Here is a 16,861-nt window from a genome sequence, read left to right on the forward strand (position 1 = left end):
TTGTCATCACAAATTATTCACACTGTCACATTTACATTCTCACATAAATCACATCAAGCTTATTATGTGGTTACATTTTAATTAAAGACTATGTAGAAGAGGAATTTAAAAGAAAAGTTAAAATTGTTTTTAATGTGTGGCATTTAAAGAAAGGCTTCAACAACAACTGCATTGTAAACCTTTGAAGGCTTATTGTTGGGGAATCAGGAGAATGGCGCATCATGTCTTTTTTATTTATTACAGCAATGCGACCCCAAAATGTGCCTCATCTTCAATAATGAGACTGAAACCTATTTAATACATGCATGTGCTTTTCTAGTTTCCCAATCAATATGCACTGAGTTTGTAAAAACATTAGATAAAAAAATAGTTTATTGTTTATCCATCCAAACTAAATGCAACATAGACAGTTTGTATTATGGGCAGAATTGTTTAGCTTCACAATGTCCTGCCGCCTCTCTGCTAAACTGCATCAAACACACTGCCAGGGTACAGCCAGTGCTTTGATATCATTACATGAATACAAGTAAACAAGCCGTTAATGTGCAGTCATTGCATAATCCAGCAATTAGCCACAAAACTGTTGACACACACTGCATATGAGATGTAACCCAGCGTAAAGAATGAGAAGGAAATCTTGTTTACAATATTTTACGCAACATTTTCATTTTTCTGAGAGTGTCCCTGACACAAAACCATGAAATACAGTGACACTTTATCTGTATTTTGGGATCACAAAAATGCACCAAAACATGCTAACATCATGAAAGTTTTATTCTGCAGAGCTGGGAGGGGGAATTCGCCGTTTGCTACAAAGACCTAGAAACAGTAGTGAAATGGTGCCACTAAAATACAAGCAAAGAAAAAAAACTAAACACTGATGGTCTTCCAAAGACAGAAAAAAGAGGCACAGAAGCACATGCACACACACAAAAAAAAACACAAAAACCCAGAGACAAACAAACATCTGAGGCAACATAATTATCTGTCCGTTGCAGATGTGCAGCGATTTCCCCTGCGGGATTTGTTAACGTTAATCGGATTAGCTGAGGCATTAATACGTTCCCTCAGGCAGCGGCGAAGACGCAGGCATGTGGATATTTTTGCTCACTAGGTTTGAGTCAGTTAAGGGACACAAAGGACCCCACGGGAGGAATCGGTGGCCCACATCCACGCCTGCCCACAGATGTTCGGCGAGCAAACACAGAAACCTCAGACTCAAACAAAGCGCCCTCCAGTTGAATCAGCCTTGCAAGAGGAACGTGTCAAAGACTCCATAATGAACGGAGGAGCGATGAGTCTTGAAAATGAAAACGCAGAAAGGGAAGCTGCTTCTCAGTGCATTTATTTTTTGGGGGGAGTAGAAATGATGAGCGGAGGCACACAGGACCTGATAAAGTGGATAGCAGGCCGGGCGGGCACTGAGCAACTCGCTGACGCACGCTTTGGTCCGCGGGGACAGACGAGGGCACAGGAAGATGAGTAAGAACGCACCGGGGGAAAACACGACTCATGACTCCTTTTAAGATAAACTACCGAATATCAGCTGGATCCTCGTCACATGCCGGTTTAAGGCTGGTTGTTGTTTGTGATAAGACGGGAACAGGGAGGTGCGATCGGCAGCATTCTTCCCACAGGGCTCAGCTCCAAATCATCTGAATGAGCCTTCATCAAAAAATAAAAGTTTTTATCGCATTTAGCAACTTTCAGTTTGTCTCTTAATGGTGTGATCACACCTGCTGGTTATTTTAATCACACCAAAGCAACAATGGAAAAGTTCGGTTTTTTTTTTTTTTTTATCACACAGAATATTTTGAGACAAGTCGGGATGCAATACCTTTCCTTCCTCCCTCCTAATAAACAATTCTGCACTGTGCTCGGCTCACATTAATCTATAAGACATTAATGATTCTTTGACTTCACCACTTGCATGAGCAAGATGTTGAGAATTTGTTGTTCAGAGAAAAACACAATGATGGCACACAACAAGTTCGAGGGTTGAAATGCAAAATGTCTTAAATTAATATAATGAACCATATAAACATGAATATGAACTTAAAACAACCATGTTCGCATAACGACACTCAGCTTTAGAGTCAGATTGTAACTCATGTTTAACATTTCTTTTCAACAGTGGAAAACAATATCATCGAAGTTACTGTCCGGATAAAATCTTCACCCCGAGTATTGAACCAAGTCACCTCCTAACATTTCAGATTACAACGAGTCTCAGATTCTACCTGTACTACTCACTGTGCTGTAACCTAAAACCAATGATCCATCCCCTCTGGACTCTCAGCTCTCAGCATCTCATATAATGCTACAAGCTCCACCCCTCCCTCCTCCAGTGTCCTCACTCATTCTCTGACCAGTGTCCATAATAAAGAATATCCTCCTCACCACTGCGGGGGGCCAAACTGTGACTAAGCACATCTACAGGAAGGATTTATGAGAAGAACGACAGCAAATTTGATGTGGTTAAAGCTCTGTGTGTGTGTGTGTGTGTGTGTGTGTGTGTGTGTGTGTGTGTGTGTGTGTGTGTGTGTGTGTGTGTGTGTGTGTGTGTGTGTGTGTGTGTGTGTGTGTGTGTGTGTGTGTGTGTGTCCTCAAGTACCGTCTTGACCCCCTCAGATCTCATGACGATGCGCTACCCAAACTAAAACACACAGACAGACACCATTCCTCCTGGCACTGCACTTCACATCACTAAGGCTTCCTGGAAGCGTCTGGCCCCGAGCCTCAGACAGGTTTCTCTTAACGCCAGCGTGCATAAAGAGTAAGATCAGTTTCTGCCCGCTTTCTCTTTTAAAACCTTCCATTAATAATCAATGCTAAGTGCTGGGAATCTTGGATTCAGTAGTGTGGGAAAGGAAAAGGATTGAGTGTTATTCAAGAATATGCGTGTGTGTTTTGTTTGTGTGGTTGTGCGTGTGCGTGTATGAGTTGATGCACACGGAGGGATTGAAAGGATTGGAGCTTTGTATAACAATCTAATGGACATCAATATAGAGGAGGCAATTATCAGCTAATCTTGAGCCCCCCCCCCACCCCCAACCCTGGTATGTCCTGTCTCAGTTACAGTATTGTAAAGGTTACAGGAAATGTGAAATCCAAATGTGTATTTTTCACGGTATTGAAAATATCAAAGCACAGTTTGAGAATATAAAAAGTACCACAGTTTAAACACAACTGCGGGGTGAAACGCATGCACCATTAAACACCGCAAGTCACCCAACCTGCCTGTGCGGTCACCCTTCGTCCAGAAAAAAACACAGTCTTATCAGGAAAAACACACAAAAAGATGATTCAACTGTAGGAAGTTGTAGAAGTGCACAACGGCACATTTGAGGCAGTGCTGGATGTGTAAGAGGCTGACGGAAGCACTCCTCCACACCTTATTCTACCCTGGAGTCCTGGTTTCAGCTTTTTTTTTATTAATATGAAATTATTTATCACCAACCTTCTGCCAAGGACAATCTCCTCCTTACTTGTCATTAAAAGAGAACATTCAGACTGTATGGTAGCAGGAAAAAGGAGTGACTTAATAAATTATTGAGTGATTTAAATATTTCTTTTGTTGTAGACAATTTGGAAACCACCATCAGATTGATTGTAACTGTATTTGTACGGTGGAGATAGACAAACAGACACAGCCGACCACAATAGGCCCAGATCATTGGAGCTATTATTGTTTATGCTAACAAGGAAATTAAACACAAAATGATGGTTTACAGGCTATTATCAGGCCTTGAACGCAACAAAAACAATAAAACCACAGTATGCTGAAGGAATAAATGTTTTTGTACATGTACGGTCTGATTACAGTTGTGGATAAAATCTTGTTTTTTTTATAGTTATTATATATTATTTACTTATGTTTGAACTCTTCAGAAAGGTTTTGCTTGGTTTACTACTGTCAATATTGACATATCGCCTTTATTTCTTAAGTACAGTATATAGTTTTATACTGGTTTTATACTTCAGTGCACCATTTGGAGCAAATGTTTACATTTTCTTCTGTAAAGATCTTTATGTTTAGGCCCCTTTTAAATGAAAATGTTTCAAGTGAAAATACATATTTTTGGTGTTTTCATGTCAGAAAAGTTTTGTGCTTGCACTGCAACATTTTGAATATGATGTCTGTTTATAAGGAAGCGGCAGAAGGGCTTTAAACAATGAGGTTGGCATGTCAAGCCATGAGTTGGCGCTATAGATTGTTTTTGTAATGAAACTACACACACAGGTGCACAGAGAACAATACCATTTCCCCCCCGTTTCCACAGAGGCGGATCACTTTCACACAGATCCACCTTGGGAGCTGCTTTCAAAAACTTGTATTTTCCGTGGCTCGCAGCACCGTTGTCATAGAAACGGACACCCAAAACCCAACTAAGTTCATGTAAACCTGGTCAAAGTTTATTGCACTCTATCACTTTTTAACTACCATAAATTATTTGGCACATTTTACTCGTTAGTGTTTGGTAATTTAATAATAACAAAAAAATAACTGACCAGTTACTAGTTGGATTTTAAGAACATAAAATTACTTCACAATTTACTGTAAATGAATTTGGCTGTGACAATTTAGCTGATTTGCCTGCACTATGTTGAAATCTGATGTTTTCAAGTCCTGAAATAAACATATTTATGACCTGATTACTTGAAGATAAACAGCAGCAGAAACGTTGTAAGCAGGTAACGGAATTAAATTAACGTTGCTGTCAAGAGGACTTGGTTTGTTCAGTATCAACGGACCCTGATCTAAATATTGGAATGATCTGATTTCTCCCCGTTGTATGACTTTATAGACATTCCAGTACCAAATGTTGTTGTTTATATCTGCTTGTACTAAATAACAGAAAACCCCACTCAGCAATCCAGCCGTGGCAACATCTATTAAACTTGTGATGAGCCCAGTGGACACTCTGTAAACTAGCATTACCCAACACACCAGGCTTAATTTAAACTGAGTGCACTTCCTGGAGCTTGTCGATGGACTTAGACATCCTCACCACGCAGCAGACGCTGCGGCACATTTGTTTGTGTTCTCATGGAGGACGACATGTAGCAGAGCGAGTTAGCAGGTGGGTGATCAACGGCTTGCTTTAAACCATGTGACAGAGCCGCAAGGAGATACAGGGTCTACTAAGTTCATGTTTTTTTATGCAGATAATTCTTTAAAAAAAAGGTGAAAGAGAAAAGAATAAATTATATAATCTGGCACTTGTATGTTGTGACATGTGACTTGTCACCGTGGGGCTTATTTAAATAACAGCGTTCTTGTAAAGAACGCCAGCAGGTATGAAGCTAAAAACCCAGAATATTTACATGACTGACGTGTCTGATCCATCATAACAGCAATAAAAGGGCTGTTAAAATGACTGGAGTCTGAAAGCAGAGACCAACGTGACACCAGCAAGATTCACTCGCTCACCCATTTAATTCAATCAACACTCACTTAATTTGCGGTTATCTCTTGCTCTTAATCATTTCTCATTTCAGCACCGACCAACTGGCAGCACGCCGGCGTCCAGCCAGTCGGTTACACACTGGAAGCGAGTCTCCGTCGCATGTGGCCGGTGACGCAGGGCAGCCAGCTGTGGCGAGAACAGCATACTCAACTCTGAACAGTTTCAAGACATGATTTACGAAAGCTAAGCTTGACTTTTTTTTCTTTTTTTTTTTTGGTCCAGTCTGCTGGTGAAGTAGCTTTGACACCTAAATAGATGCACCACCATCATTTTGTGCAAGGACACTTTAGATAATTAACTTCCGAGGGGATAAAAAGGACATTCACAACAAATAAGACTTTTTTTTTTACAAAAGGGGCAGGTGATTTCTTTTATTAAAATAATGCAATTAGCAGTGGAGCATTAAGAGGCAGGAGTGTGTAATTAGGTTGTAATGTGTTGACAATAAAAATGCTAATGTGGAATTGAAGGGTTTTCAATGGAAAAGGTGAAAGCTCAAGGGATTGATCCCCCTTACCATGAAGGTCAGATTCTCCCAGCTATTGATCACATGAGAAGTCAGACCTCTCCCTCAGCACTTTGAAATGAGCAGGCTGTTCTTCATATAAATAGTAGAAACACAAAACTGTAGTTTTGTTCAATCAAACACAATTTTAGCAGTTCCCAGTGACTTCACTGTGTAGTTAACGTCCAGGCCTCACATTAGCGATTTTGAGCCAATGAAAACGCAAATTGCAGATATAGTAGATGGGTAATAACAATAACGTAAATCAAGGGTTTTAAATAGTTCCAAGTAAAAATGCAAATTACTGTCGAATGACAGAAAGAGAAAGATAAGAGAACAGAATAGCTTCATTGTCATTATATCTCACATATAATCAAATCACAGGTGCTGCTCAGCTTGTGCGTCATATGAAATTTTGACAAATTGTACATATAATATAAATATATAAATATCAAGTGTAAAAAGACAGACAATTTAACACATAAGATAAATTATAAGGAAATCCTGAACGGGATTGCATGTGATGGGAGATTAAGACACAAATGTCCAGGTCAACAGTTATTTAATGATCTGATGACCCACAGATAAAAACTGTTTAATAATGTGGATGAGTGACCCTTCATCCACATTTGCCAAATGACGGCAGACCTTCTGTACTGGACCACAATACTGGATCACGTTGTAAAAACGTACCTCATAAAATGGCTGTTGAGTGTTGTTTCAAACTATTAAAAGTTGTTTGTAGTTAAGCAGTAAACCCATCAGAGAGTCTGATCTGAAAACGGCTGTTTGCTGAGGCTGTACACAAAGCGGACGTGAGCATAAAAATCTTAAAAGCAAAAATTGTTTGTTAAAATACACTTTTTTGTGTGACTGCCAAGCTTGCTTTCTAAAATATATCATCTTAAATTGCAATACTGTTGGATCTGCACTTGTTTTTAATTAATAAATAATACAGCCAAACTAGTCTGGATTATATAAAAGTGCTCCATGGGAATGAATAATCAAATTAATTAATAGCCACTCGTCTACAAGTGTTTCACACACATTTATTCAAAATAGATTTTATGCCAAGTTGCTCCTGATGACTGAAAAGAACAGTTACTGAAATGCAACCGTTGTTGCTGTTTCTAGAAAACATTCTCCTTATTATTCAGTCTGACTGTGTGACTGTGCGAAGATCATGTGACCCAAAGTGATTTAACAGCTGTAGTCCCAAGATCCTTGTGAGGGGAAATTGTCTTTTTACTGGAAACACAGAATGCATATTCACCAAAAGGACATTTGGGGATGACTTTGGACTTTCTCTTTTTCTATTTTAATGAATTCGGTGAAGCTGCAGTGAAAACTTTCAAAACTGGTTTAGTCACATCACCGTTTACTGGATCATTCACTAATTTACAATTTTCATTAGGCAGATGTAATAAATGTCAGTTTCAAAAAATAGCTGAGGGCTCGAGGAGTTTAATTGTGCCTGGGTTAGACCGAGTAAAAATGTAAAATTATGGTCTGAATGGTGAGTTATTTTCAGGGTTGGCAGCACTGACAAGCGGAGGAACGACTTCATACTAATGGAGCTCTTACTGGAATGAAAATGCCAAAATAAAACATTGTATATTAGTCATCTGTCAATAAGGCAGCACAAACATCACTTTTTTAGACCCAAAACCAACCGAAAAATCTGAAACCATGAGCTTGTCCCAGTCAAAAGAACAGACAGTGCTGAAATTCAGCCTTTTGTTATCGCACTTTCTTTGGAAACTGCAACCAGCTAAAAGGGAGAAAGAGAAAAAAAAAAAAGAAAGAAAAGACTTTCAACCATTTAGTGTGTCTGTCTCCATCTGAGTGCGGAATGGGATGGTGCAGCCTCGGGAATCATTCTGTCACAACAAAGCTCTCGCGCTACTTTTGATGCTTTCACGCGAAATAGTGACAGCCATCCGGTCCACCCATGACCCACTCTTTCTGGTCATCGTCTCCCCTTCATTCCTGAACTCCTCTCTTTTTTTCTCTAATCCATCCAACACCTCCTGTAGGAGTCGGTGGCAGGAGGCGGGGGCAGAGAAGAGGTGGGATATTGTAATAGCAATGGATCCATTTTTATATGAAAGCTGACACTCACTGCCACATTGGGGGGGGTAATGGTTTCTTCTCTCTTCCCGCTGCTCCCCAAGGTGGGCCGGGTGTAAATTACATCCAGCTCGGCCTTTGCACAGTCAAGACCCAAGCTGACTCGCATCCGCCTCCCACAACTCCCTTCCCTCCTCATTGACGGCGAGATCCTGAGACATCTCCCCATCTTGCCAGGGCACAGAGAGACCAATCACCGGGGGGTCGCCTGTCTACATGTGGCCTTGTTATTCCTTTTCCAATCTCCCACACTTGCGATCGCCCCGTTTGATTAAGTGGAGGGAATTCTCCGGCTGCGGCGGTGCATCCTGAAACTCGGTGGCTGCGTGTTTTCGGGAGACTCCTTGGGATTTTGCGGGCAAGAGAAAGAGGAGGCAGAGTATGAAGTGGAAGCTGTGAGCTCTGAGCGCGCAAAGTAGCTCCCTAGATCCACTCAAGTCAGATTGAAAGTGTCAGAGCAGCCTGGATGGAAGGCAGGGCAGGGCAGAGCAGAGCCAGGCAGAGAAACGCCTGGCAGACCATGTTTCATGGCCTGTCAGGTCAGGATATATTATCGCTTGGCCGTACTCTTTCTCATTAGCCCCCCTGATATGCTGTGAAGCCCCGCCTGCCTGCCTGCTGCCTGCCTGCCTGCCTGCCTGCCTGCCTGCCTGCCACGCAGGGAAAAGCCCCGTGATTTGGGCTGAGATGGCACCTCGCTTCAAACAGGCAGTGGGACAATGCTTGAGCGAAGGGAAGGTGGAGAGACAGAGAACGAGGAAAGCAGTACCCAGAAGACCACAGCTGGAAAAAAAAACCCAAAACTGCTTAAGTTGTTTCCCCTAGTACGGGCTCATAAAACCTTTATCCCCAAGGAACAGATTCACTTTCCAGTCGGAGGCGGAGTGACATAATCCCACACTTATTTTCTCGTGACTCCAAATTCACAAGATCAGTTATATTAAATATGTAGGAAGGAACAACACTTGTCATTTGTCAGATGTTTGAGACTCCTGGGGCTTAATCTGACACCTGGCGCAATGCAGCACCAGGCAGAGAGCGAGAACAAGTGTCTTTGGAAGTGTCAGACCGATGCAGCTGTCATTTTCCCGTCCACGGCATGTGTCCTGTGTCCATCCATGGAAGCGCTGGTTTTATCTCGGGAAACTGTTTCTGCATCATTTGCTCAAAAATGCTCAAAAATGACAATCCAAATTAGATTGTGACACAGAAATCTGTAATCAACAAACAAAGCACACACACTTACGTGATCACATATTATTTAAAATAGATATCTAAAAAAATGGTTTTTTTCCAAACTGGGCTAATGTATGAGTGCTTAGCTGCCAACACAGTAAAGACCCATGAATGTATTCGCAAAAGCAATAACCGTGTTAAAAGACAATATAAAGTGATTTCTTTTTAAAATAAAAGGACTTATATTGATCCATCCATCCATCCTGCATCACATCCTGCTCAAGGTCATGGGGTGTAAATGGGGAGACAAAACAAAACCAGCTGACTATGAGCAACGGAAGTGGACAAAACAAACACAGTATCTCTCTCTCTCTCTCTCTCTCTCTCTCTCTCTCTCTCTCTCTCTCTCTCTCTCTCTCTCTCTCTCTCTCTCTTTAGCACCACAAATTAATCTCTGATGCATGTTTTTAGACTTTGGGAGGAAACTGACGCACACACAGGGAGAACATGTAAACCCCATGAAAAAACGCCCCTAATCCGACAAAAACTGTTAAAATGTACAGGCCTGCTCTGACCTGCAATACAATTATTTTTGATTTGTAATTACCACATATATCGTTTTTTTGTTTTTTTTTCCTAAACATCATTTTGCCCTGAAAGAGACATCCAATGAGACTGTCGAAGTTCAAAGATGCCGTCTAATTTGATGATTTTGAACAAACCCCCACTGCTAAGTTAAAGTAATGAAGCAGATGCAAAAAAAAACAATTTAAATAGTCGGATATCTTCTCTGCTATGTTAGCCCCCAAAATGAAGATAGCTCATCTAAAAATATAGATTATCCTTGCAAACAGAGTTTTACAGCCAGTAGCCTCAGCAGACATAAAGGCTGCATTCCCAGTAGTACATGAGGTAATCTCCACTCTATCTTTCAATTAATACAACATGAAGCTTTGTCTGAAAGACACCAAAGAAGATCTGGGCAGTTAACGCGAGCGGTGAAATTAAGTGGGTAGAAGAGATGTGGAGGAGAACCACAGAAACGCATCAACTGATCATTTAATGAGAGCGGCGGGAAATGTGATTAACCAGTGATCTCCGCAAGTGCAGTGTGCAAAACACACCGCGGCAACAAACACTGAGCAACAAAGGCTGTCGCCAAGAGTATGAGCGATCGATTGTGTATCATTGCGATTGCATATGCATGAAAATGTATGAATGTTTGAGCAGCAGCGCGGGAGGCGTGGTGTGTGTTACACAGGAAGAGAAGGACTGCGGCAGTCTCTGGGGTGATGTGCAGCACGGCACACGCAGATGGGAAGCAGATAAATCTCATATTTGGTCTGTTCACATGCGGTAAACTGACACAAGCGCCTTGATTTTCTTTCTTTTTCTTTTTTTCTACCGGCGGAAAAGACTTTTTGTTTGGCAGAATTCATGAAGGGATTATGTATGGTATAGAAAAACTTAAAAAAAAATGGACCAACCAATTCAGGAAGTAGTGCCATCCTTTTGCTATGGCAACTCTTTGTTTATTTATTTAAAAAAAATGTATGAACAGAACTGAAGCCTAACCTGTGTGAAAATTTGGTTGTGAAAATACAAGAGGAACTAATCTTTTTCATGTCCATATTATCTCCTGATCTTGAGTTTTGACGACAATAAATCAGCATAAAGTTCACTTTGCCATGCATTCACTATATCAAACCAACGCACTCGCCTTTACTTTCGCGTTGTTACCAGTCAGGTTACGAAATATTGTGAAATATACCACTGATTGATCACAGTCTACGATAAAGTATTGAAGCATTTCCCGATCTCCCGAAGAGGTGAGAAAAGTAGCACTAAATCGTGAAACATCAGATTAAATGTGAACAAGAATGATTTTGCACGTGATTGTTCCTTAAAATGCTGAATCTCTTCTGGAGGCTTTGGTGCAGCATGCAAAGTAAAACGAGCAAAATATGATGATCCTTTATTCCCACGACGGGTAAAACGCATCTATCGTCTCATCTTCAATCCCACTGTGTTCAACATAGGGTCTCGAGGCAATGAGGCTAAACCGAACACAACAAAGGGCAGGATGCACCATGTACTCACCGACGGACAATTTAATATCACAGCAAGAACATGCAAACTCAGGAAATGCACCACCATAGAGTTTACGGGTAAAATCAACTTAATTGATTGGCTTGTTTGAATTGAATTGTGAAGTTTCTATCAGCTATGAGGTGAAAACGTGTCTCACTGTATACCTGACTGGACTGGTGGGATTAGAAACAACCCCAAAAAGAAGGAAAAGATAAAGACGGGAGTTGTGTGCTCCTCTTTTGTCACCTCCATCACTCTTCCTCTCTCCTTCGGCACTCTGTGTTCCTTCCTCCTTCCTCCTTCTATTTCGGGGGGGGGGGGCTGAAGTTATTGCATGTGACACACTTGGGAGTGAAGTGGTGGGGGCGGCGGTGGTATTGTGTTACTCCACAAAGCAGGAAAGCAGAATGCCATGGCAGCAGGATGAGCCGCGTCTCACGCTGCCGCTTAATAACAGCGAAATTATTTAAAATAGAAACGGCGGCGGCGGAATATTTCTGTGTCTATATTTAGATTGGGAGTGATGCGTCTCACCCTCGCAGCGGCGGCTCATGTGCGATTCACAGGGGAGACATGGAAATGCGTCAGGGTGGAGATCAATCCAGCGTGCCGCACGGGGCGATGCAGAATGATGCTGTTTTCACATGATCGAGCCGAAGAAATTATATTACCAAAACAAGCTTGGAGATGTTCACAGAAGCAAATCTTACTACATTTACTCCACAAAAAAAAAAACCACTTTAATGAGGTGGGATTTATGGTAGGAGCTATAAAGTCAAGTTCCCTTGTGCAACCTTTTTTTTATTTTTTATTTTATTTTAACAAGCCACCTATTTTTAGCTTACGCTGCCATCACTACACGAGTCGGATACAGGAATATCATCTGCTATTCATTTATTCACTAACCAATAACCTGACTCTCAGGCTTGCTTTCACTCTGCAAATTTCAAACATTATTACTTTCCAGGACCTTGTCGCAGCAAATTGCATTGATTAGCCGGCTCTAAATCAGTTGGCTTTAATTACATTTACCTTGTATTGCTTGGCTAAGCATAAAGCGCCGCATGATTGCAACTAAATTGCAATTAGCGAAAGCTCCAAGCAGCCACGAGGAAGACATAATGGCAGGTTCATGTAAATCTGTGGTATGTGGGTGTCGGACAGACTTTCATCATCTGCAAAAAGCCAAAAATGAGACTGTACAGAAGTTGGCACATAAAAAGGTCTCGGATCAGAGCGAGTTTTTGTTGTGTTTTAAGATTACGTAATCCCTCATGGTCAGTTTTTGGTGGACAAAATGAAAGTAGAAGTTTATTAGTCTTGTTTTTCGTCAAAATGTGTCGTGCTCATTGAACCAGTTCAGCAAGGTCGAGGGACTTGTTGTAAGACAACGCATCTCGTTTTGAGTTGTATTTTAGAAGAAACAAGGTTTAGTTTACATTTTATCCATTTTTCAAGCTGAGGTGTTATTTGTACAACATAGATCATCTTGATTTTAGCATTTGTGGCTTATTCTAAGACACCAAGTTTAAAGTCACTGGTAAATTATAGCTTGAAATAAGTTTTCCCCTGCTAATTTTAAGATCTCAATATTTGAAATCACATCTTGTTTCAAGAAATCTTACGAAGACAATTTTCACTTGTTCTGTTGGCAGAAGAATTCCAGAGGAAGAAGAAGGGAAACAGTCATCAGGGACGACAAGAGCGGTGGGAAACGATATAGATAAAACCAGCAGATGGCAGTAATGCAACTTTATGGATGCAAACCGCCATTAAACCAAAAAAAGAAGATGATGATGATGATGACGATGATGATGATTTTTTTTTTTACTTATTTGAAGGTAAAAGTACCTTTAAATAAGATGTTTTTCTGTTTTGTTTTGTTTTGTTTTGTTTTGAGAGGGGCTTTTTTCCCCCGAGTGTATAGTTAAACAAAATACAACTAAATTAATGGTTTCCAACTTTTTTCCGTGAGAAGGCGATCCCTTAAAAATCTCTCCGAAAGCCTGTGGACCTCCTACTGGAATGCCAAAATGTTAAAGTAAAGCCCAAAAATGGACACACCGACCTTCGAAAACATACAAAGGCAGGGAGTTTTGTTACAGAAGTAAAGGTTTCCAAAGTCTGATTTTGATTGTAAAATGGTCCAAGAAGCCCAGGGGGAAATGCTGGCGAAAGGAAACAGTACAAATGTTCTTTATTGCCCCCATTGTATTTGGAACATTTTCCTGTTTTCACTTTAGACAGAAAGTGGAGTAACATTTATCAAATGGTCCCACGGGGGGCGGCCAATGTAACAGGGAACTTGCACTTTAAGTCCCTGTGCTGTCAAGCAAATTTATAGCCTATAATATAGCACCACGTTAACCCCCTTACTTTAATGGGATAAAAAGACGTCTCATCTTTCTGAAAATAACATGAAAATGCAATAACGTGATATACTGTATTTGTTGTCAGATTAGCTGAATTTATTTGGGTGGATCATCTTGATAATCCTGAATCTGTTGGTGTCTGATAAAAACTTGATTTTCACACAAATCAATTTTGCTGAACTAACTGATGACAAATGTAAAATAGCTTATGGTGAATTGGTGAATCTTGATCTTATTGTAGCGTTTAAGTAAGTTGATTAGGAGACATGGCCCTGAAATCTTTGTTTTGTGAAAAATAGATTGTATTGGAATAAGAAAAATGGTAAAAAGAAAATAAATCAATCAATATATAGACCTTTTTTTTTCTTTTTTAGCAATATTTTCTTTTTAACCTATAATGAGGTTTCATATTGCAGAATGGCAGTGAGATCTTGCATCATTTTTAACGTCTGCTGTCATATAAATGTTGGCATCCTTGTCTTTTCCATTGCTGTGATCTCCCAAGCTAAATTTACCTGTGAAAACTTTTTAAAAACTGTTCAAACTAAAAAGAATAACAAATATTTAATAATCCACCAAATTACCACCAGTTTTTCTTTGATTTGACATCTTTTCATGTTGTTGATTATCATGTTATTCTGACGTTGATAGTACTTTTACCAAAAACCAGCCATCAAGTGAGTGTGAGTGTAGAATGAGAAAATTACCATGTTTGCTGATGACACCACCTTAGTAGGACTGACATCAAATGAGACAATAAGAAGAAATTCAGCATTCGCATACCAACCAAAAAGCACACTGTGGAAGTATAGGCCTTAAAGAGCTTTTAATCTCAGGATTTTCCCATCTCAGCTGATCTCACATAGACTATAAATGTCTGCCATCATGTGAAGAAGGCAAAGCAGAGGCTGAAGCTTTATATAGCAGGGGGCAGTGAGGGGGTGGGGGGATGGAGTGCAGATCATAAACTGACCACAATGATCAATTTGATAGGAATCCCCAAGGGAAGCAGTTAATTGGAAATAAAGAGAAGCAGGGTAGAGAAACCTTCCTGGATTTATGTGTCTAAATGAACGCAGCCTGTGTGACCCAGCGTGTGTGGCTGGTCAACAGATGGTGGTGTTGACAGGCTGCTGGTTCATTGCCCGGCACTGTGCTCTATTAGCAGGGGGTCACCAACATGCCCTGGGTTGTTTGTCTCCGCCACTCCACTTTTATCACACTTTGTGTTCTGCTTTAAGTGGAGTCACGATAAGCTTTCACATTCAAACACCTTCATGCTTTAGGTTACGGGCTTAGCTTTGTACTGTCAGAACAATCTCTGATTGGAAACTCAGTTTCGCATGAATGAGCAACATTGCGAACTGAAGGTCAAACTTAATGTCAGCTTTCAGTCAAGGAGACTTTTTTTATTTTTTTTTCTTGTTCGGCACAGCATGCAGATGATCAACAAACAAGAAATTTCACGCAAGCGTGCACACATACAGTAAGTGCCTCGGGCTCACCGGAAAGTAGAGAAGCAGCGCGCCGCACAGGATGGCCTCCAGCAGGACGAGCCCTGACGCTCTGATACTCTGCCAGAAGAGAGAGAGATACAACCACTGTTAAATGTGACATTTACACACGTGACGACATGGGTGCTTTTTTTTTTTTAGATCTGCTGCATCCCATCAGAGGAACGTTAGTGCATTAGAACATTTTCAGGCATTTACATTCAATTTCTTCTCTTCTTCAAGCTCCGTTTTCATATTTCAGCCTTTAGATCATGAGAACATAAGTTTAACTTTCCAGTTCATTCACAGGAAAATGTCATCTTGTGGGGTTTTTTTTTGATTCTTGCTTCTGACCAAAGGAGCGATTTTGAGTCGCTTTCAAATTAAATTTGTCAGAAGCTGCAAAACAAATTTAACCTTCAAAACAAAGATCATTTAAAAACTGAAGGAGTTCTGCTTTATTCACCAATGCTGTTGCGTTAACATATGCCTTTAAAAAGAATTTCAGTTGAGGTTTAATCACTTAACTGCTTTAACTGCTTAACTGTCTTTTAAGCTGTTTTTAAGTTACAAAGCAGTGTTTCTGCGCTTTTGTTTGAGAAAGGTTAGGTTATCTCCACGTACTGCCAGGAGATTGCTGCTGGTCGTGAAATTCGATAAAAATCAGTTCATTTAAGAGCTTTGAATCTTAGACGATGAGTTGGAAGAAGTTAAAATGCTCCGCACAGCTCTGCAAAAACTGCGGCGTTGATAACTATCTGTGGGCTGGTCATTGCAATCAACCCAACTTATAATACTAAAAAGGCGTCATTTCGCCCATTTTCTATTTAAAATACTGAAAGGCGTTTCAATTTTCTCGGCAGTGTATCAATCTCACGCAGAGATATCCATCAACATCTCTTCATTTACAAAATATTTCAGGAGTTTTATCAAAATGTTGTGAAAATGACCACATAATAGTAAAAACAAACTTGTTCATACCATTTCATGTATCCTTAAAATGCCCTTTATATTGCAGAAGGGTTCACCCAGCGGGCTATCACAACATTCATACTGACAAGAGGGAGGCGAGCTTTCATCTGTGTTGGTTGAGAGCGAACAAAACGTATAACGAGCTCCTCCCTCAAGGACTTTTTATAGAAGGGTTCACCATTTTAGACGCTCTTTGTGCACCTCTCATGTAAGATATTTAACGGCATATCGTCCTCTAATTGACAGCCCGCTTGAGGGCGCTTTCAAAGAGCAAGAAGACAGCTGTGCCGCCCATTTATAAATACATACAGAAGAAAACAGAAGCCCTGTTTCTGGAAGACAAGATTAGTGGTGTTTATCTTGTTTAAGATACAATGAAAAAAAATATGAGACTGCAACTCCATAAACCCACTTTTTTTTTTTAAGTGAATCTCTAATGTATCAGGTCTTCTTTGTGGCTTGGCTTCAAGCTAAAGTTGTGACCAGATTTTGACTATATTAATCTAGATCCAGTCACTCTTGCTTAGCTCTGAAGGGTATATTAAAGCCAAACTAAATTCATTTCTCCTTTTAAGTTGAGTATGACACATATTTTGAGCAGATTATAGAGAATAATAAAAATGCTAAAAGTTTATCCACGAACTGTTTAAC

At 40.4% G+C, this 16,861-nt stretch overlaps 1 protein-coding gene across 1 annotated transcript in view; it reads right to left on the reverse strand.

Moving 5' to 3' along the window:
- gpr158a (G protein-coupled receptor 158a) overlaps window positions 1–16,861 on the reverse strand; it is a gene marked incomplete at its 3' end in the record, with an annotated part of 68,232 nt that overhangs the window by 13,020 nt on the left and 38,351 nt on the right. Inside the window, exon 5 of the mRNA XM_080489767.1 lies at window positions 15,251–15,319. Coding sequence (XP_080345893.1) covers window positions 15,251–15,319 — 69 coding nt within the window. The remainder of the gene's footprint in view (window positions 1–15,250; window positions 15,320–16,861) is intronic.

Source organism: Lipophrys pholis, assembly GCF_963383615.2.
Source record: "Lipophrys pholis genome assembly, chromosome: 20".
Taxonomy (NCBI): Eukaryota; Metazoa; Chordata; class Actinopteri; order Blenniiformes; family Blenniidae; genus Lipophrys; species Lipophrys pholis.